This window comes from Xenopus laevis, chromosome 8S (assembly GCF_017654675.1).
Source record: "Xenopus laevis strain J_2021 chromosome 8S, Xenopus_laevis_v10.1, whole genome shotgun sequence".
Lineage (NCBI taxonomy): Eukaryota > Metazoa > Chordata > Amphibia > Anura > Pipidae > Xenopus > Xenopus laevis.
Window position 1 is genome coordinate 24,120,516 of NC_054386.1, and position 21,782 is coordinate 24,142,297.

General features: G+C 37.8%; 1 protein-coding gene across 1 annotated transcript; it reads right to left on the minus strand.

Moving 5' to 3' along the window:
• Positions 1–13,600: 13,600 nt before the first annotated feature.
• On the minus strand, positions 13,601–18,376 carry LOC121397663 (posterior protein-like). Its single transcript, XM_041574751.1, has 2 exons — positions 17,470–18,376; positions 13,601–17,398 (listed from the first exon to the last, which is right to left on the minus strand). Exon 2 carries the CDS (start codon positions 17,253–17,255, stop codon positions 15,585–15,587), a length of 1,671 nt encoding a protein of 556 aa, XP_041430685.1. The 5' UTR covers positions 17,256–17,398; positions 17,470–18,376; the 3' UTR covers positions 13,601–15,584.
• Positions 18,377–21,782: the final 3,406 nt, after the last annotated feature.

Consider the following 21,782-nt stretch of genomic DNA (forward strand, 5'->3'; position numbering starts at 1 on the left):
AAAAAAACGGAGTTTACTAAATAGCCCCCTTTAATGAGCTTTCATTGATGAAAAATAATTGTACAGGCTTTCCAGTGATATAAGTAGAACACATTATGGGGGAACTAACACTCTATAATTGAATTAATATCTATGAAGATTTACATTCATCCAGGCCATAATATACAGTGTCTCATAGTAAACTAAAGCAGCTGGACTTTCTGAGTTTTCTTGAAAATGTTTCACCACTCATCCAAGCGAATACTTCAGTTCAACTGAGTGGTAGCAAATTCCCTGATATTTAAAACCTTTATAGTAGTACAGTCACAGACATTCAATAACAATGGTTCCATTAAAATTATACAATTAGCTGAAACTCACAGAGAAGAGAAAATGTGAAATGGTCACAATGGTGCCATGATTCTCATTGAGGCAGGTGTTCATTTTTCAATGTACATGATTGGAAGTGTGAATTGTTGTAAAACCACTGGGGCAAGGATGTCAACGTGGCATTTTATACGTTGTCCTCAGGTCAAAAATGGCTCCAATAAAAGGAAAAGGGACACTCCTTGGAGGACAGCAATGTGCATATCCAAGCCTGACTTGGGGAGGCTGATTAAAATTTAAGATCAATTAAATTAAAATTCAAGATCAAGACAAAAAAATTTGAGCACAGGAAAAAAAAAACACAAGCAATATTTCACCTTTTCCCTCTAACACTACCATATTTATGAAAATAATCCATTTATTTTCAAAGAGGCTAAAAATTCCAGTTTTAATGAACGGAGAAAATTAATAAAGTTGCTTGAGACTAGTGATGGGCGAATTTATTCGCCAACCGCGAATTCGCAGCAAATTTGCGCGATTTGCCGCCAGCGAATAAATTCACAAAACGGGCACGAAAATTTGCTGGCAAAAATTAGCCGGCGTCCCAAACAATTGTCATTTCGCAAATTTTTTGCCGTTTTGCGAATTTCGCGAAACGCTGCAAATTCACACATCACTACTTGAGACTATTGACTTCTATAGAACCATAGTGCTGCTCCAGCAGAATTCTGCACTGAAATCCATTTCTCAAAAGAGCAAAGAGATTTTTTTATATTCATTTTTGAAATCTGACATGGGGCTAGACATATTGTCAATTTTCCAGCTGCCCCAAGTCATGTGACTTGTGTTCTGATAAACTTCAATCGCTCTTTACTGTTGTACTGCAAATTGGAGTGATATAACCCCCCCTCCCTTTTCCCCCCCAGCAGCCAAACAAAAGAACAATGGGAAGCTAGCCAGATAACAGCTCCCTAACACAAGATAACAGCTGCCTGGTAGATCTAAGAACAACACTCAATAATAAAAACCCATGTCCCAATGAGACACATTCAGTTACATTGAGAAGGAAAAACAGCAGCCTGCCAGAAAGCATTTCTCTCCTAAAGTGCAGGCACAAGTCACATGACCAGGGGCAGCTGGGAAATTGACAAAATGTCTAGCCCCATGTCAGATTTCAAAATTGAATATAAAAAAATCTGTTTGCTCTTTTGAGAAATGGATTTCAGTGCAGAATTCTGCTGGAGTAGCACTATTAACTGATGCATTTTGAAAAAAACATGTTTTCCGATGACAGGATCCTTTTAACTAAGTTTACTACCTGTTGTGCGAATTTCTAATTTAAACATAACTAGCATTGGATTGTGAGATTTATTCTCTGTAGCAGTGGAACAGTGTACTTGTCTGATTTTGATTTTCTCTTTATCTTCCATGTTAAATAATGTTGCACATTTAACCTCAGCACACTGTGACAATTCTGAATTGATTCCCACTTTGCACACTCATATCCAATTTGATATCTGTCAGATATTCAATTACTGTACATCACAAACCAGACTTTAAGGATGATGAGACTTTGTACATGCTTGAGAATACTTTTAGCATTTTGGGTACAATTCTGTCACTTGAAAGGATTGATGGAGGTTAATTGCAATACCGAAAGGATCAGATAAAATGCTATTACCAAAATGAGACCTTCACATTTTAGGCTCATAACACACTGAATGCAAAAAATGTATTAATTATACATTGAACTTACATTAGATAAAAAATGGTAAAAGATTAGATTTACCACTGTCATTTCTGCTGTTATCACTACCCCTGAGTCAACCATTGTTACCTTTTTACTTTGCTATTTTCAGATTTTTCTGAGCAGATGCTGAAGTGGCAATGCCAAGTAAAACTATTTCAGTTGTGAGTCCTGCAGTCTAAATTATTAAGTATTTCAGTAAGGTGTCTAATATAGAGAAGTTGAGAGCTATTGAGATATGAGAGCTATTGACTGGCTAGAACTATAGCTGCCCCTATGCCAACGTTCTGTAAGTAAAGATCCCATTAAGCCTTGTCTTTTAACATTATATACTGAAAACTAGTGATGGGCGAATTTGCACCGTTCCACTTCGCTTAAAAATTCATAAAACGGCGAAAAATTAGGAAAACGGCGCTGGCGTCTCATTTTTGCCGCAGCGTCCGTTTTTTAACGCCATTGTCCATTTTTGACACCGGCATCCATTTTTTTACTCCGGCATCCATTTTTTGGGCGAAAATTCGCCAGTGTCCAAAAAACAGATGCCGGCGTCCATTTTTTTTTTTTTGAATCGCGCAAATTCGCCCATCTCTACTGAAAACACTTTAGCAAGCAAAGGATAGTGGGCTTTAGTCATTTCCGGACTGGGATTAAAATAGTCCCTGGCATTTGAGACACACAGAGGCCCTCACAACCCCCCAGCAGCCCAATAAATAGTGACTGTCTATGGCATCTTACAGCAGCTCCTCTGGCATTTGCCAGAACCCACAGATTGCTAGCCCGGGCCTGGCCTCAGTGCTAAACAGACAAGAAAACAGACAAGAAAGCATCTAAAAGTTATTTAAAGAGACATATACAGTAGATAAATGACAAGTCCTTGGTTCTTACCCTATTGTCAACAACAAAAAATCCAACATATTCCACAGCACTGTACAATAGATGTATCTAACAGGGTGTATTCATTGAGCATACAGATTACAAATATTGATCGTTGGAAGAGGTAAAGAGGGCCCTGCTCCTAAGAGCTTACAAAAACCCAAAACCTTGCTACAGTTCCAATAATATAGATTGATTCAAGGTTTAACTGCTGAGCTAAAATACACATCTTTTGAAGTAAGTGAAACATATGCCACAACGAGGTAGTGAAGCTCAACTAGATGACAAGTTCCTTTAGGAGCAAATTCCTTTTTGGGAGGAAATTCCTTAAGTAGATCAATGTTGGCCATTTTTTCAAAATATTTTTTTTTATAGAAAAATAAGGGATTCTGCATAATTCATGGCAGGAATGTGCATGTTCTATGATGTACTATTCATTTAAAATTTGATAATGATATATGTATATATTTGTATTTTGTACACCATGGATAAAGGAAACATTAATATTTTGCATGGAAACACAATACAAAGTGGTTTGCTATTATTTTAGAAAAAGTTATATCCAACAGGCAAGACATGATTTGTCGTTCATTAATATATCTAATTATGGAGTAGAAAAAAGGACAATCATTTTGATCCTAAGGGGCAGATTTATCAAGCGTAGAAGTGAATTCAAGGGAATTTTTGAAGTAAAAAAATTTGAAATTCAAAGTCATTTTTTGGATACTTCGACCATCGAATAGGATACTACGACTTCGAATTACTTTGACTTCGATTCGAAGTAAAATTGTACGAATATTCGACGATTCGATAATCGAAGTACTGTCTCTTTAATAAAACTTTGATTTCAATACTTCGCCAAATTAAACCTGCTGAAGTGCTATGTTAGCCTATGGGACCTTCTAATGGAGTTTTTTGTTGTCAAAGTAAAATCGTTCGCTGAATGATTCAATCGTTAAATTGAACGACTTTACTACGACCGCAGAATACCCAAATTCGATGAAAAAAGTTTGAATTCGATATTCGAATTCGAAGTATTTAAAGTCGATGGTCGAATTTCGAAAAATATTTTACTTCGAAATTCGACCCTTGATAAATCTGCCCCTTAGCGTCATTCCAAAGTCCTGGTCTTTTCCATCAAGAATAATACAATAGGAGTGGCCTGTATGAAAAATATGGTCCCATAAATCATGTTAAGGTGCCTTCGTGTATAACTCTTTTATTGCAGGGACAGGTTTTGCCACACATGGTTAATCTTGAAGTCATCATATCTGCAGAAACACATGTACAGTATTTAACCCAAAGTAACGGGACATGAAAAGCATCATACACAACTCACACTCATGCATTCTATCAATGTGAACTAAAAGTGAAGTTAAGCCTATTTGGTGAATCAGGTACAAGGAACACACCTGTCTTGACCATGCTGTAAGTACAAGCATTCTTTTCCATGTAACTGAATGGTGTGCTTATGTCCATGTACCCACCTTTCTCTTAAAGGTGCATGTTTCGTCTATTTGCAGAAAGTTTTTTATCTGATAATCTCCTGTATTTGGCACAAACTGTTGCTCCTTATTTCACCTGGAATACTCATATTCTGAGAAGGAATGTTTTATTGTATGTAAAAATCACAGAGAATTGTGCCATTTTCTTGCATATTTATACGTTCAGTAAATGAACCTTAGAAATTCGAAATTTAACATCTGCAAAACCAGGCAGGGCAGTATTATAGAAGATTTAAGCTCAGACACAAACTCACCTTGTCCATTGATCTGCCTCTGATCACCCACTCCTCTGATTGAACACTGGGTAAAATAATTGCGTAATGTCTATTATATTCACAGTTTTTCCAGCTGCAGTGATGAATTACCTGATGCATTCACCCCTCATTAACAAGTTTATAATTGCATTCTGGTAACAGGGCAGTGTGAGACCACTTTTCCTGTTAGGTCCCGCTGCTAAGCAAATAATCTACATTCTGTTGCTTGATGTGTGAAATAGCCAACATAAACATTAACAACATTTAAAAAGGGCATTTATTTGGAATCATAAAAGACCAGTCAGAGGTTTTTAAGTTTTTGACAATGTTATTTCTAAGCATATAATAGTAATCATAATATTTTTGAGACCTTTGTTTTCCATACCTAAAAACTTTTATTTCAAAAGAATGAAACAAATAGCAATAAGGGTGCTAATATTATAGCGACGTGGTTCAGGAAATAGCTCCTCTTAGACTTAATTGGTATATAATTTGCTGGGTGATTTGTTCACCTTCCTTTGAATGTTGGAACCTAAACTGTGTTTTCGAAGGTCTGGGAGTGATCAACCTTAAACTTTATAGATTAGGGCCCTATTAACTAACAGGTAAATCTGCTCCAGTGCAGGTACCCATGGCAACCAAGATTTGCTTATATTATTCTGCTGGCAACATAATCAAAGCCGATTACTGTTTGGGTTACTACAGTGTATTGGTACAAATTTGCCCTATGTCATAAAATATGGCCAAATTACAAAGCATCTGAAAAATTACAGCAAAGTGAATGCCCTTAGAGCCCTCTCACTAATTAATAGTGATGGGCGAATTTCTCCCGTTTCGTTGAAAAAATCGTGAATTTCCCACAAAATTTGCGAAAAATCGTGAAATTGGTATGTTCCCAAAAAATCGTGAAATTCAAACGTTTTCACGAAAAAAATCTTGCAAATCGGACGTTTTCACGCAAAAATCGTGAAATTAAAAGGATTCCACTTAAAAATCGTGAAAATCGGACGTTTCACTCAAAAATCTTGAAATTTTAAGGTTTTCACTCAAAAATCTTGAAACTCGAAGGATTTCACTCAAAAATCTTGAAATTCAAAGGATTTCACTCAAAAATCGTGAAATTTGAAGGTTTTCACTAAAACATCGTGAAAATCTGACATTTCCTGAAAAAATTGTGAAAATCGGAGATTGAAACTGGCGAATTTTCAAGGGAGATTCGTGAATTTATTCGCTGGTGACGAAACTCGGAAATTCACCGCAAATTTGTACCAGCCGGATTTATTTGTCCATAAATACTAATTAATTGTGTCTAGCCCTGATTAAAATACAGTGGACCCTGCTGTTCTGCTGTCATCTGAGCTTTGGGGAGACTCAGAATATACAATATATAAAATATAAAGGTCATAATACAAGGATGATTAGTAGTGATGAGCAAATCTGTCCCATTTCGCTATGCCGAAAAATTCCTCTAACTGTGGAAAAATATGTGAAACGGCTAAAAATGTTATTCAACAAGAGACAATTTTTTTTAGACGCAACAAATTTTTACGTGTGCAACAGATTTTTACATGTGCAACAATTTTTTCCTCACTCCAAATGCATTAAAGTCAATGGGTGTTTTTCTTGTGACTTTTTTGTCTTGGTGACTTTTTTGTCCTGGCGACTTTTTTGTCTAGGGAACTTTTTTGCTTCAGCAACTTTTTGGTCTAAAACTTTTGGCAGCAACTTTTTTGTCTAAAATGGGTGGTTTTTTTTATGGCAATTTTTTTTCTTCTTGGTGAAAATTTTGTCTTGTAGACTTTTTTGTTGCATAAGATTTTTGCCGCAGTTTCATGAAAAAATTCATAGATGGTGAAGTGCTGAATTTCACGGCAATCCATGCCTGCTGAAAGATTTGCTCATCGCTAATGATTAATAATTAATTCAGATTCTCATTATATGGCAGCACAGAAAATAGCACAATTAGAATCAGAATTTAATAAGCCTTTTAGCATACGCTTCTATAACCTTATTTTCTGCTTGGCAACTAGCAATGAGCACCTGATACAAAAATCCAAGATGGAGACTCCCTGGGCACAACTTTAAAGAAATGAATAATTCCTGTTGTAGAGATGTTGAGCCTTTAGGCTGGTGCAGTAGTTCTCCTTTAAATAAAAATGTAGGCTGCAATGATTAGTTTGTACATTGGTATGGTATTTCCCCTAGTAAAACCCAGAACAGTGTAGCACAGCAAACGTTTATACAATGTAATCACATGCCCAAGAATTAATTTAATTAGCAAATTGGATTTCCTGCAGCATAATAAATCCTCACTGTTTAACACCTGAGTTCACATGAGGATATCTTTGATTTTTGCCCTGTTAGTGGTCTGTGTTTATATAAAATTAGCTGTGCATGTACAATGCTGGAAATGATGCATTAATTAGCAAGGAAAGGCTACTTAAAAATGAATAAATAGAGATGATGATGATGATGAATACAATCTCGAGGAGGCAAAAAAATAAATAAATGTAAATTTGTTTCAGCATAATACAATGTACCGGTGATGTGAAAGAAACATTTCAGTTGAGCTTTAATTGATCTACCTTGCAAAATAGTTTGCAACATATGGCACTAACTAAGAACTGCACTGCATTTAGATTTAAGTGCCTGATTTTTTTCTAAATGAAAGGACTTAATGCAGAAAACTGCCTCTCTATAATAGGCTTAAACAATCAACACAGATTTAAATGCATCAAGTAAGGGAAAAGTCATCTTACATCAGGCTAGATGGCAAATAAATGTGGTACATGAATGAAAGTTTTATGTACATTAAGGATTTTTGATTTGCACTGGTAAAGTGGCTAATTTGGCAATAGCTGAATGCTCTGGCTACATGATTGGCTCCTTCTATATAGCATTGTCCCATTATTATTATATAATGGGAGATAATCAAACCTGTACACCTTCTGCATGTGTCCTCCCAAATGCACACCCATCATCATTGTAATGTCTGTGTGGAACAATTCAGGGGTGATTTGCATTCTCTAAGTACAAAACTAAGTGCTACAATGTTCACTGAATTACATACACATTTGATACAGGTATGGAACCTGTTATCCTGAATGCTGAAGACCTGGTGTTTCCTGGATAAGGGAATTATTTAATCAGGGCAGTGGTTGCACAACATCTTACTGGGCAATACCCTTTATCAACTATAAAAAGACCAGAAAACGTGTGCTTCCATACTATTATTGTTATCTTTATTATTTCAAAATCCTCTTTTATATACTAGGAGTAAAATAAACTTTATCTGCAATATTCCTTTATGTATGGACAATAAGAGATTTGCACAGTGCAAACCACCATATTATCTGCACCACTTATTACACAAACTAGACTGAGCAACGTAATGCTGCTGTCTTCCCAGAAATATTTATTTCCCATAAAAATTACATTAAGTTCCCCATGGTTGTTTCTTGTGCCATGACTGATTCAAACCATACAAGCAATGCAGAGGAGAAGAGTTTGTGAGCGTCAAATAAGCCTTTGAGATCCATATTAATGAAGGCAGCTTTTGCGGAAATTACTGTTTACTAATTGACTATATTAGTGACTATAGTGCCTTAAAATATTCTACAGTTTCTAAAAAGTGTGTTGGTATATGTACTAGATTAATATGTATAAGGGTCAGGGCACACTCTCAGATTCAGGGAGATGAGTCGACCCGGCAATGAATCTCCTCTTTCAGGGCGACTAGAAAATAATAGTCTTAGAAAATAATAGGCAGCTCCACCTTCTTATGTTTCATTATATCTTCTCTCTATTCTGTAAGACCGTAGCATTTGTTTAGCCCTTACCCAATTCTGGTCATATTTTAATCTATCTTGATCTTTTGAATTAATTTAATTTTCTAGTAATGAATTTTTAAATGCCTAGCACTATAGTATTTTAGTTTAATTTTGGTTTTTGTTTAATATATCAATTCATTTAACTCTAAGCACCTTGTCCGAATTAATTGCACTTCCTAAATGAACTTTGGTCATTTTTAACTTTATCTAGTTGGGCTCAATCATGAATTGTTAATGAATTGAAGGTTAACACCTATTGGATAGATGCACTAATTGGCACTTTATATTTATATTTAATATTTATGAATTGGTTGGAAATTAATTAGTTGATGAATTAATTGATCAGGCACAACTTGCACTCAACTTGCACTTTAATTTAAGATACTCACTTATTTTAATTCAAGGGATTTAATCGATTGCTAGACATTAATTAAAACGTTAAAGACGGGTTACTTTTCTATTTTTTATATAATTCTGAGATATATGAACTAGATTAATATGTATAAGGGTCAGGGCAAACTCTCAGATTTAGGGACATTAGTCGACCCTGCAATGAATCTCCTCTTCTTCAGGGCGACTAATCTCCACGAACTGCAAACTTGCGCGACTTCGGAAAACGAATCGTTCCGAGTGCCATCGCACTGGCGATTTAAATTCTAACCGGCGGGAGGCAGTTCAGGGAGATTAGTCTCCCCGAAGAAGGAGATTTGTCACCGGACGACTAATCTCCCCGAATCTGAGCGTGTGCCCTAACGTAGTAAAAAAGATTCACCAGAGTAGAAGGAGCTGTTTTAACTGCTATTGCTACACAGCAGTATCTTATATAACAAAATCTGAAATTGAAGCATAAAGAATTTTTTTTTCCAGATCAGTCATTGTAGCAGCCCACGTAATTTTACCAAACTAACCTCCAACATAAAAAAATATTTCAGCATCTAACAGCTTACTTAATCAAAACACTGTACTGCTACTGTAGATCTTACCAGTTTGAAAGGTTTAACAATATATTACTTTTCCACTGTCCACAATCACCAAGTCTAGAAAAAAAACAACGAGAAACCTCAATTAAATATTTACATTTAATGTCTTACATAGGAATTGACTGTTTAATATAAGTAAATACAAGTGTGCAGGATTGGATAGCAGATAAGCCTTTAGGCCACTATTCAAGTTGTCTGTACCATAATAATAAGGATTTTGTTTCTGCCAAATGTCCTGTGGCAGGCATGGAATAGAAAATCAGGGATTACACCAGATATAATGCAGAATGTGGTATTTACCCTCTTAGGTGACCTCTCAACACAGTGATTATTGGCTAAAACAAAATAATCATGCACAAAAAAAAAATTAGGATTTAACAATATCTGAACAAGTGGTGTGAAATTTCATGTACTACTGTATTTACCACAATTGCTGCATTGCAAACACCAGCTCAAAAATCAGTAGGTTTGTGTGCAGAAAACTGTTATTATTATAGCAGTCTATGAATGCACCAGCAAACAAAATAACCAGGTATTTCTGTACACTGAACTTTAACCAGGGAACAAGCAATTAATTTGGGCCTTTATGTGTATTTTACAGATGTTAGTGCACAAACATTCAATATATGGCATGCGAGATACAAGAGAATAGAAGGGGTAGTGTAATTTGTATATCTGTTATATTTGCACATTTAGGGGCCCATTTACTTAGCTCGAGTGAAGGAATAGAGGAAAAAAAAAACTTCGAATTTCAAATGTTTTTTTTTTGGCTACTTTGACCACCGAATGGGGCTACTTCTACCTTTGACCTTCAACTTCGATTCGAACGATTCGAACTAAAAATCATTCGACTATTCGACCATGCGATAGCCGAAGTACTGTCTCTTTAAAAAATACTCGACCCTCTAGTTCGCCACCTAAAACCTACCGAGGCCAATGTTAGCCTATGGGGAAGGTCCCCATAGGCTTCCTAACCATTTTCTGATCGAAGGATAATCGTTCGATCGATGGATTAAAATCCTTCGAATCGTTCGGTTTAAAGGATTTAATTGTTCGATCGAACGATTATTCCTTCGATCGTAGGAACAGCGCTAAATCCTTCGACTTCGATATTCGAAGTCAAAGGATTTCAATTCGGCAGTCGAATATCGAGGGTTAATTAACCCTCGATATTCGACCCTAGGCAAATTTGCCCCTTATTGTACCATACTGCTGAACTGTTAACTGGTGCTTTATAAAACTCAATGATCCAACCAACAGCGCTAAAAACAGGAAATAAGCATGGTGCCCAGCATTCTGACCTTGGTCAAAGGCAGGGTGCCACCAGCTTTCACAAAATGAAATGCAATTAAATCTGCCACTCATCTTACAGTCAAACCATTAGCTACGGGAAGGGGCTGGGAACTATTGAAATATAACATTTATTACAGACTCTCTCCCTTCCTCAAGTTGAATAGACATGGTAAACGGGATCAGCAAACAGATAGTAATTAGTAGCTTACTAATAAAATCTCCCATTCAAGGTAGCAAATCAAATATGTGAGCAAAGCTGTGATTTGTCATGATACAAGCCAGGTTTCATTTCAGAGATTTCCCTTGATTTCTTAAACATAAATTTAAGATAAAGAAATATATACAGGAGGTTATTAAAAATACTTTATAAAAAATGACTGTATAAGAGCTGTATTGTTTGCAGGCATCAGTGGTTCATTAAAGAGGAAGTTCATTTTTTGGACTAATGATTGAAAAATCAACATTTCAGGTTTTTTTTTTTTTTTTTTTTAAATCATCTACTTTCAATTTATTTAACAGTTAAAATCATGTTTTCAGAATGCCCTGTGTCCAAGCTCTGGCATTGTCTTTGATTCCTGCCAAGTGCTAAGTGATAAAACATTCCGGAAGTCAAATGGAGACATCAACTCTAGCTACTTATTCCTTTTTCCTTACAAGTTCATTTGCATGCCAGTTATCTGTTTTCGATCAATGAAATGCAAATGCGCATAAATCCTTGGTGCCAACACTTTCCTACCTACATCTTACATCATTCAATGCTGGGCAAGAATGCAGATATTGCTGAGGGCCAGGATTGATTAAAAAAAATCCAAACCAAAGTCATTATGTGCATGCACTCTGTAGTGGCTATTTACACCAGGATACCACTCCTCGTACTAGTGTCCTAGCGGTGGCTGGGCCAATTAAAAAGAAAAACGTCTGTTGCCCGCACATTTGGTGGGGAAAAATATTTTGCAGAATAGGGAGCCTCCATAAAAGCTATATTAGATCCAGGCCCGGATTTGTGGCAAGGCCACATAGGGGTGGCCCAGCCGCATCAGTAACTAGCACTGGAGACTCACGTCAGTCTCCAGTGCTGTTCCCAAGTGTTAAGATGTGCGCATACGCGTGCACACACTGAGGGGGAAGAGGACGGCACCTGGAAGGGGAGGGACATCGCTGGACAGGGGGAAGCGGAAGTGGAGGCGACAGTGCTGGACAGGGGGAAGCGAAGGGGACGGCACAGTGCTGTTCCCGAGTGTTAAGCTATGCGCATGCGCACGCACAGAAAGCGGAAAGCCCTGGAAGGCAAGGGGACATCACTGGACAGGGGGAAACCGGAAGTGGAGGTAACAGTGCTGGACAGGGGAAGCGAAGGGGACGGTACCGGCAGGGGAGCGGGGGCGATGAGTAGAGCCGGCCTAGGGGCGGCAAGTTTGTAAATTCGGGCCTGATTAGATCTGTCAATCAGAATCTGACACCTGGCTTCTGCGTGAAGTGAGACTGAAGAGAGACATTCTTTCGGAAACAGTACATACTGTATTTTGAATTGATTATATTTAGAAAGTCTCTTATTTCAATATAAAGAAGTTTTAAAGGGCACCTGTTGCCCTAAAATATTTTCCACACAAGCAATTTAGAAAAATCGCACAACCTTTAAAGACATCAGCCCGGTGCACAATATTAGAGGATCAGCAACCTCCCACTTGGTCATAGAAAAAGGATATCAGCACACGAGGCATTAGCGTTGCAGGGAACACCCTGCTCATTTATTGTGCAGTGATGCAACGTTTTGGGGACACTCCCCTTTGTGAAGCAGGTGGAAACCGTTTCTGTAGTTCTCTGACATAGTTGAGTTGTTAGCAGTAGGAAAAAACCTTAGGCTGAGGAACTTCTAACATCTCAAAAAAAATAAAAAATTACATTTGTTAAAAAGTTAAGTATCCACTATAGTTTGGGTGCATGTGAATGTCAATGACAAAGGAGACATATTATGTTAAAACTAGAATGTACCTGTGCATGTTACTCTTTTAGATATAGAAGGAATGTACTTGAAAAAGTTGTGTTTCTACTTCCTGGCAGTGCAAGGGAGCCGGGGGCTCTCACCAATCAGCAGCTAGGCTGACCTGATAGGGAACTGAAAAATGTCTTTGCTTGTGTGACGACTGCATTGCTATGATTGGCTGTCCCCCTCCTACTGTGCTTCTGGCAGGGACTATTAAGACACACCCACCCCTCATATGAAACACAGACAGGGACCAGTGAATATCTATAGCAAGAGGAACAAAAGGTGTTGCAGGATATACAGGATTTGTGGTTAGAGAGCTCAGGGGATAACCTTACATTACCATCTTGCAAGAAAAAGTCTTGCAGGTATCCCAGCACCACCGAAAATGGAGCGGTTGACCCCTTCGTATGAAGGGTCACTGAGGATATTTCATCTCTGTCTACAAATGTTAGACATTCAAATCTCACGAAAGAGGAAGAAAGTGCACTGAGACTATTGAGGGAGAACCCCGATATAGTTATTAAACCATCAGACAAGGGCTCAAATATTGTAATCATGGACTCCTCTCAATATGTTTCAATGTGTAAAAAAATTTTGAACAATAGAAAATGGTATCAACCAATCTTATTACCACAGTGTTGGATCTGCTCTATTTTGAGGTGCCAGGCTAATGACTTGAGACAGACTGATCTTTAAATAAGTGGTATTTATTTACAAAGGAACTAAAAGGTATTACATAAAAAGGGAACTAACTAACATGGAGGGAGGTAGAAAGGGATAGGGAAGGATGCAATGGAAGGGAGTGGAAAGTGACTAACTAACAAGGGATTTACAATGCTCTTTATATACACATAAGGAAGACCATTCAAACAAGCATACTACACTTTTCCCAGGATAGCCACACCCAAAAGACAGTCCCAGCCAATCAAGTCGATGTCATATGATGAGCCATGGAAACCTCCAAGTTAGTAGTGTCCTGTAGGTGGCAGTGTAGATCAACTAATGATGTTTAAGATGTCCTGTGGGTGGCAGTGTTGCACAGACAGTCACTTCCATATCTGACATTTGTTCCCAAGGTCTGAAACCTGTTCTGACACCTTGAGGGTGTAAACACATATCCTTTCATCCTTTGTTGTTGGGATCCTCCCATGCCATTCATTGACTTTGTTGTTTCCTCACCCGAGGCCGGGTCTATGGACTCCTCTCTTTGTCCATGATAGCTGTTCCACATTTATACAACAGTGTTAGGAGATAGATATGAAGGCAATCACCTTTTACGACAGGATAGTCTTTGTTCTGTCAGTCTTTGCGTCTGTGTTTATAGTGTACACTGCCCTGAGCCCAGAGTCACTGTTAATTCTTTACCTCACTTAGTTATGGGATATGAGATATGAGATATTACATTCCCCCATTTGTGTCTGAAGGACACACCATGAAAGCATTGGAAGAACCTCTTCGGACTTGTGGCTATATCGGTGTAACATCCTTGGGCAGGGAACAGACAACATTGCACCATTCACTCTCATTCACACATGATAAGATACAAGGCAATAACATAGGTTGTCAATACCACCAAACACTGCACCTTATATATACATGTACATTCCATGTAGCATAACACCAAATTAAACTCTGTATAATACAGACATTTGTTTGCTAGTCTGCATATTCTTAAATTAATGTTATTTTTATCTGCATAATGCCTTCTAACTTTATATGCAAATGCACTATGTATAACCAACGAAACACATCATTAACTAAAACATAAATAACATACTTATATTGCTATATATATATATATACACATAAACATACTTATTCTAAGAAGAAAGTTGTGCCCTATGTATTCCATTTAACCTGAACAATGTGTGAGTAATGCTGTTCTGAAACCTGTCTTAATAAAATTCAAAAGTTCTAAACACATTTGCCCTTCAAAACATAACCAAACTCAGTTGATCCAGGGCCCACATTTTGTTTTCTATGTAGTTTCATGGATCCTGGAAATAAAAGAGCAAGAGCAGGACCATATGCTTAGCATTATTATCTGTTCAGTACATTCTGTTAAAAAAATAATATAAAATGATATAAAATGAAAGCTGCAAAAAAACAATAAAAAAAAATTGTAAAAACATTTTCATGTATCTACTGCATCTTTTGATGGGCTTTAGGAAAGAAAAACTATGATCACCCCCCATTTGGTACCGAAAAACGTAGGTACCATTATGCAAGTAGAGAGCAAAAAAAAAAATTGGAAAAAAAATAAATTCAAAATTACACGGTTTGCTATTTTTAGCAGTGTTTTGATAAAACAATGAAGATACTAATACTGTATACAAACTAACACAAAACACTAAACAGAGACAACATGTAAAACAAAGATAAACACATTTACATTTAACAACACAAATACATGAACAAAAACAAATACCTGTGGACAATAAAGTTAATAATATACCAAGGACACCAGTATTGTGAAGAGATGTTATTGAGTTTAAATATTGTTTTTTAAATTGTTTTTTTTTTAATTGTTTTTTTAAATTGTTTGCAAACAATTATTTTACTATTGAGCTCATTGATTGTACCACGTGGTTTTAAAACAAATCTACAACCTGTTGAAACAAAAATCAATTTTAAAATCACAGTATCTTCTTCATTTTACAGGATAAATGGACAATCGTTCTTCCACTAGTACTCTGAAAAAGAAACATACATATAATTAATATACAGAACATTACAAATAACATAGTACATATCCATTATACAGTGGTCATGGCCATATCTAGTTTTAATTCCATCACATTCCTTGTCATTAGAAAACAGGCATATTTGTGTTTGGTACACCCTGGGCAAACTGTGCTAAATTGGCCATTAGCATTTGCATAGCAATGTGAGACCAACTGCTGTAAAGCCACAGTGGAATGTTCACCCAAGGCATAAAGGGTGGGGCAGTTGTCCCTTCTTTTCCTGTTTTACAGGGAGGTGTGTGAAATTCCCTTTTGGGCTCATTTTGGCTCTCTTTTTGATCTCCTGCACTATTGGAACCTGTGTCTATGTTATCAGAGGAGACAACAGTTTCAGGCTCTGAGGGAGGGCTATGGTCTAGGAGATAATCATTTAGATTTTCCTGTGCATCCCCCTCTTGTCTCTGTATTGAATGGATTGGGTAAGTATCATGCTGATTGGCAGAAGTTCTGCAAAATCGAGCAATATGACCATACTTACCACAACTGTAACATTTCCGTGGAAATCTCCTGCTTTGGTTGTTTTTAGAAGCAACAGAAATATGTCTCTGGAATTCAAAAGACTCCTGAGACCAATCCCTAAGTGTATTTATAAAGTTGTTGTATGTGGTGGCATACCTAAGGGCAGTTCTTGTGTTGTAATCAACATTACATTTATTTGCCATTGAGTAGAGGAAATTGGGCTCATCTGGCAACATATCAGGGCAGTTGAATACAACTTTATATAGGGAGAGATAATCAGTGCAAAATAACATTGGATCATCTCCTTTCCTATACCTTGCATTCTCCAATGCATTTGTACCTCTTATATCACGCCCACCCAAAATCCTTTGCAACTCTCTTAACCTTTCAGTGGTACTTCCCCAATTTTCATTGATATTGGACAATGTCCCAATGTGCTTACCCACCGGAGGCCTAAGTTCTGCAGCCAACTGATATGGGAGCCATGCTCTAAGCAAGGCACATGCATCTTTATTTCCAAGGTTATATTGTTTGACCACGGCTTCCAATTTATTGGAAAGGCTAATAGGGGATAAATTAGTGTCAAACGTTCCCAATATCTGGGTCAAACTTATAACCTCTTGTATTTTCAGTGCTGCTGAGTTTGAATGAATATTATTATCAGTTGGCCCATGTGTATTATTGATCTGTTGTCTAGCACATTCTGATTGGGGGCTAAAGAGAGATGGACTAGGTAATGTTTGTGGTCTTATACCTTGTTCTCCATCTTTTATCTCTTGCTCAGTAACAGGGCAGACACTTACTGGGACATTTAGTTCATATCCAGCCTTGCTTTCTAAAGATATCACCTCTTGTTCTCTGAGCCTGCACATCTCCTCACAATCCTTCAACTTTTCTTCTAACAAATCATTCTGTTTAGCTAACAGTTCTACCTTCTCCCTCAGTTCTTCTAATTCTGAAATATGCTCTTCTGAAGTGCTAGCTGCTACAATAAGTGACTCACCAAACTTTTCCAAGTCTTCTCTAAACTGGACCTTCTCATTTCTCCACTGTTCTGCCTTATTCTCAGCAATAACTTTCATCTTTAATAATGCTAATATTTCATTGGCCATTTTAATTTTCTTTACCATTTTTGCAAGATGATTACATTTTACTTTATTGTTGTAACTTTGACACTGTGTCAGTAGACTTTTAAACTGATGTGTCAAAGACTCATCTGCACATGAATTGTAATCAGCTGAAGCATATTTGTTTACATATCTTTCAACAAATTCCATGTTTACAACAAACAATACACACTACAAACAATTACTTACACAAACAAAACACTAAACTTCACAACAACAACAAACTATACCTTAGTTTCTACACAATAACTGACCTTACTACCTTACTTAAAGTGTTCCTTAACTTCTTTCCACTAAAAAAAACCAGAAACGTTTCTAATACAATAACTTCAGTTAAAATTAGATAAAAGAAACATATACTTACCTGTGTTAGGCTCCAGGCTTTCTTTTCTGGTCAGACCTTTAACGCGTCAGTCTCAGGCTTCTCAAATCTTCTCAGCCAAGCAGATTCCTTTTCCTTAGGATGATGGGTTTAGTTGAAATCCTCAAATCTGGGGTGCCAATATGTTGGATCTGCTCTATTTTGAGGTGCCAGGCTAATGACTTGAGACAGACTGATCTTTAAATAAGTGGTATTTATTTACAAAGGAACTAAAAGGTATTACATAAAAAGGGAACTAACTAACATGGAGGGAGGTAGAAAGGGATAGGGAAGGATGCAATGGAAGGGAGTGGAAAGTGACTAACTAACAAGGGATTTACAATGCTCTTTATATACACATAAGGAAGACCATTCAAACAAGCATACTACACTTTTCCCAGGATAGCCACACCCAAAAGACAGTCCCAGCCAATCAAGTCGATGTCATATGATGAGCCATGGAAACCTCCAAGTTAGTAGTGTCCTGTAGGTGGCAGTGTAGATCAACTAATGATGTTTAAGATGTCCTGTGGGTGGCAGTGTTGCACAGACAGTCACTTCCATATCTGACATTTGTTCCCAAGGTCTGAAACCTGTTCTGACACCTTGAGGGTGTAAACACATATCCTTTCATCCTTTGTTGTTGGGATCCTCCCATGCCATTCATTGACTTTGTTGTTTCCTCACCCGAGGCCGGGTCTATGGACTCCTCTCTTTGTCCATGATAGCTGTTCCACATTTATACAACAGTGTTAGGAGATAGATATGAAGGCAATCACCTTTTACGACAGGATAGTCTTTGTTCTGTCAGTCTTTGCGTCTGTGTTTATAGTGTACACTGCCCTGAGCCCAGAGTCACTGTTAATTCTTTACCTCACTTAGTTATGGGATATGAGATATGAGATATTACACACAGGTACAAAGATACAAGGAGAGCTTGTTTAATTTGATAGACCAAGCACAATGTGATGGCATTATTGACCAAAATACCACGGACTTCTTGAAGGTCAAGTGTCCCCGGACACCGACATTCTATGCCCTCCCGAAAGTTCATAAGTCCATCCATGAACCTCCGGGGAGGCCTATAGTGTCGGGTTGCGGGTCCCTCACCGAGCCGATTAGCGGCTACATCGATATGGTCTTACAGCCATTAGTGACACAATTAGACTCGTTCGTTCTAGATACCTCTCACTTGTTGAGAGAAATAAATGGACTCACACTGGGCTCTGACTGTATTCTGGTAGGCTTGGATGTTGAAGCGTTGTATATGAGCATTCCACACTTATTGGGCATAGAGACCATAAGAAATGTTTTTGAACGTATCCACCAACCAATTTCTGAGGAACATTCATTTATATTGAAAGCACTAAGTTTTGTGTTACACCACAATGTGTTTATCTTCAATGGTGTATATTATTTACAGCGACAGGGCGTGGCTATGGGCGCTAAATGCGCACCGAGCTACGCAAACCTGTTCCTGGGAGAGTGGGAGCGCCATGTTTTTTCGGCGGAAGAATATGACGAGTATCTGTGTCACATTTTACGGTGGCACAGATACATCGACGATATTATGATTATTTGGCAGGGCCCTGAACGAAAATTAAAAGAATTTGTGGTCAAACTTAATAGAAACAGCTTCAATTTAACTTTTACCATGAATTACCATTACAGTAGATTGGAATTCCTAGATATAGAAATAAAAAAGGATGAAAGGGGCCAGCTTTCCACCAATCTCTTCCGCAAAAAGACAGCAGGGAATAGCCTTCTACATGCGGAATTGATGCATCCACCTAAATGCATCGAGGGCATCCCAAAGGGACAGTATCTCAGATTACGGAGAATCTGCTCCACAGAGGAGGATTTCAAACGGGAGGCCTACCAATTATATCTAAGATTTAAAGCACGGGGATATAAAACACGCAGCTTACGTAGAGCCTACCAATTTGCCTTGTCTCGTAGCAGGGATGAGGTGTTATATAAACACCAACAATGTGACACCTCATCTGTGCGGCGAAAGGATGAGGATAGGACTAGATTCATCCTAACATATGGTATGAAGGATCAGGAAGTTCGTGCCCTGATCCAGAAACATTGGCATATTTTGTCCAATGACCCCAATATAGGGAAATGGGTTACTACCCGCCCCCTATTTGGCTATAGGAGGAACAACAGTATAGGGGACCTGTTGACTCATAGCCACTTTCAAAAGTACTCAGGAGCATCTTGTTGTAAAACACCCGGGAGTTACAGATGTGGAGCCTGTGATCAATGCCAATACATTCAAATATCGAGGGAATTTGGCAATAGGAATGCTAAGTACAATATGTATCATTATACAAGCTGCACTACGACCCATGTTATCTATTTGTTCACATGCCATTGTGGCAGTAAATATGTTGGCAAAACGAAGAGACCTCTGAAAAGACGCATCTACGAACATATGCGCGACATAAACAATTGTAATTTACTGTCATCAATTGCCAAACATATCTACTGCATACACAATGGTGAATATAGGGGGTCTTATTTCCAGGGCATTGACCGCCTGCATGGTGACATAAGGGGCGGTGACCTGGATAATAAGCTACTCCAAATGGAAACTAGCTGGATCTTTAAGCTCAATACATATAAGTCAGAGTATGGACTCAATGGCCAATTGAACTTCCAGGCATTTATAAACAAATGAAGATATATAGGAACAGCTACCTCGGGTTCCATTGAGACAATGTATAAATGTTGGGACCGAATATTGGAAGGTCTGAACATAGGTCCTTCATTTCTTTTTCATTCCCTTTTTTCTTTTCTTTATCTTTTTTCTTTATTGTTTATGCATAAATTTTGGTTTTCTTTTGGTAGTATGTTGTTTAGTAATATTTCTTTGTTTGTTTTGGTGTTTTGTGTTTGACTATACTAATACATTTAAAATTGGTCCAAGCTTATACAACTTGGTACTGATTATATATGCATATTATTAAGAACACAATAGGACAAAAGATGTTATAACTAAAGATTTCATACATTTTTCAACTCTACTGAACCATGCCACATATGTAGTCTAGATGTAGCAGAGTGACTTTGAAGATGTTTCTTTCGAACAACCTATTTGCTTTATTGATTGAAGTGTCCACAAGATATACTTTATCTAGGATACATTCAAAAGGATACAAGAAATATTATGGCAGAAAATGAAAGGAACAATTGCAATTCTGCCTGACAAGTCGGTATCCTCGGGACTTGCAACAAAGTAACGACATGGAAGATAACTCACTCTGGTCATGTGACGATAAGTATAAAACAACGTCACGTCCGGCTCTCGGCCTCTTGACAAAGCCACGTTCGGTGGCGAAACAGCTGTCGGGGTACTGCGTTGCTAGCCGAGTGAGACGGGATCCCTCTCCCTACCAGGGACTTGGAAGGCGCCGCAGGGTTCTTCAGTAAAGTACACCTACAAGGGAGCGTTGAGCTAAGCTTGGTGCAGACGCGATCACAACGGTCTGTATAAATCTATTTTGGGCAATAAGAGGCTGGGATTGGCAGGACTTATTGGGCTAACACGAAAGGTGATTGTCACCAATTGCATCACCTTGGGCCGTGGCCGCATTGCGACCGCTGGGAGCGGCGGGCGGCCATTACTATCGGGACTACATAGCACTACACGGCCAATTCGGCCACAAGTAGAGCCATCCAGAAACCTCTCCCCAATTTGCTCCGCTCCCAAAATACGGAGCATTGACCCCTTACCACACCCGATGTATGGGAACTATTTAACAGCAACGAGCAAGTTGCAGTACATTATGGTGATACACTGTAACTGATTTGGACGGTGTGGATTACAAATGGCGCATCTCCTTTCCCTGTGACCAATTGGATTTGAAGTACCTACATTCACATATGAAGTGGAACTTTGGCTGTTTAGCCACATCACATAAGTGAACATCCATCATAGCTATATACATAGGAGCTCCTCAGAAATTGGTTATTTAGGGTTAAGGGATCCCTACACCCAGCGCAGCGCTAATTTTTATGTTTTAAGTGGTTTTAACAAGTATGTGGCATGGTAGTTAATAATAAAAATTGCATTTTATCTTACAAATTACAACATGGTTATGTGATAATTTTGTATAATTTGGGCCTATGGGGTTAAGTCCCATTTTGATATTTTGTGTATCTATAGCAAGCTCCAATAAAGGAGACATTTTTAAAGATAATTTTTTATCTAAATTTGTAGTCCAATGTGAAGCCAGCCCCATATATTATTCATAATTGCCTACAAAATTAGAAGAAATAGAATGAAATAGAAGATATGATTAACTGAC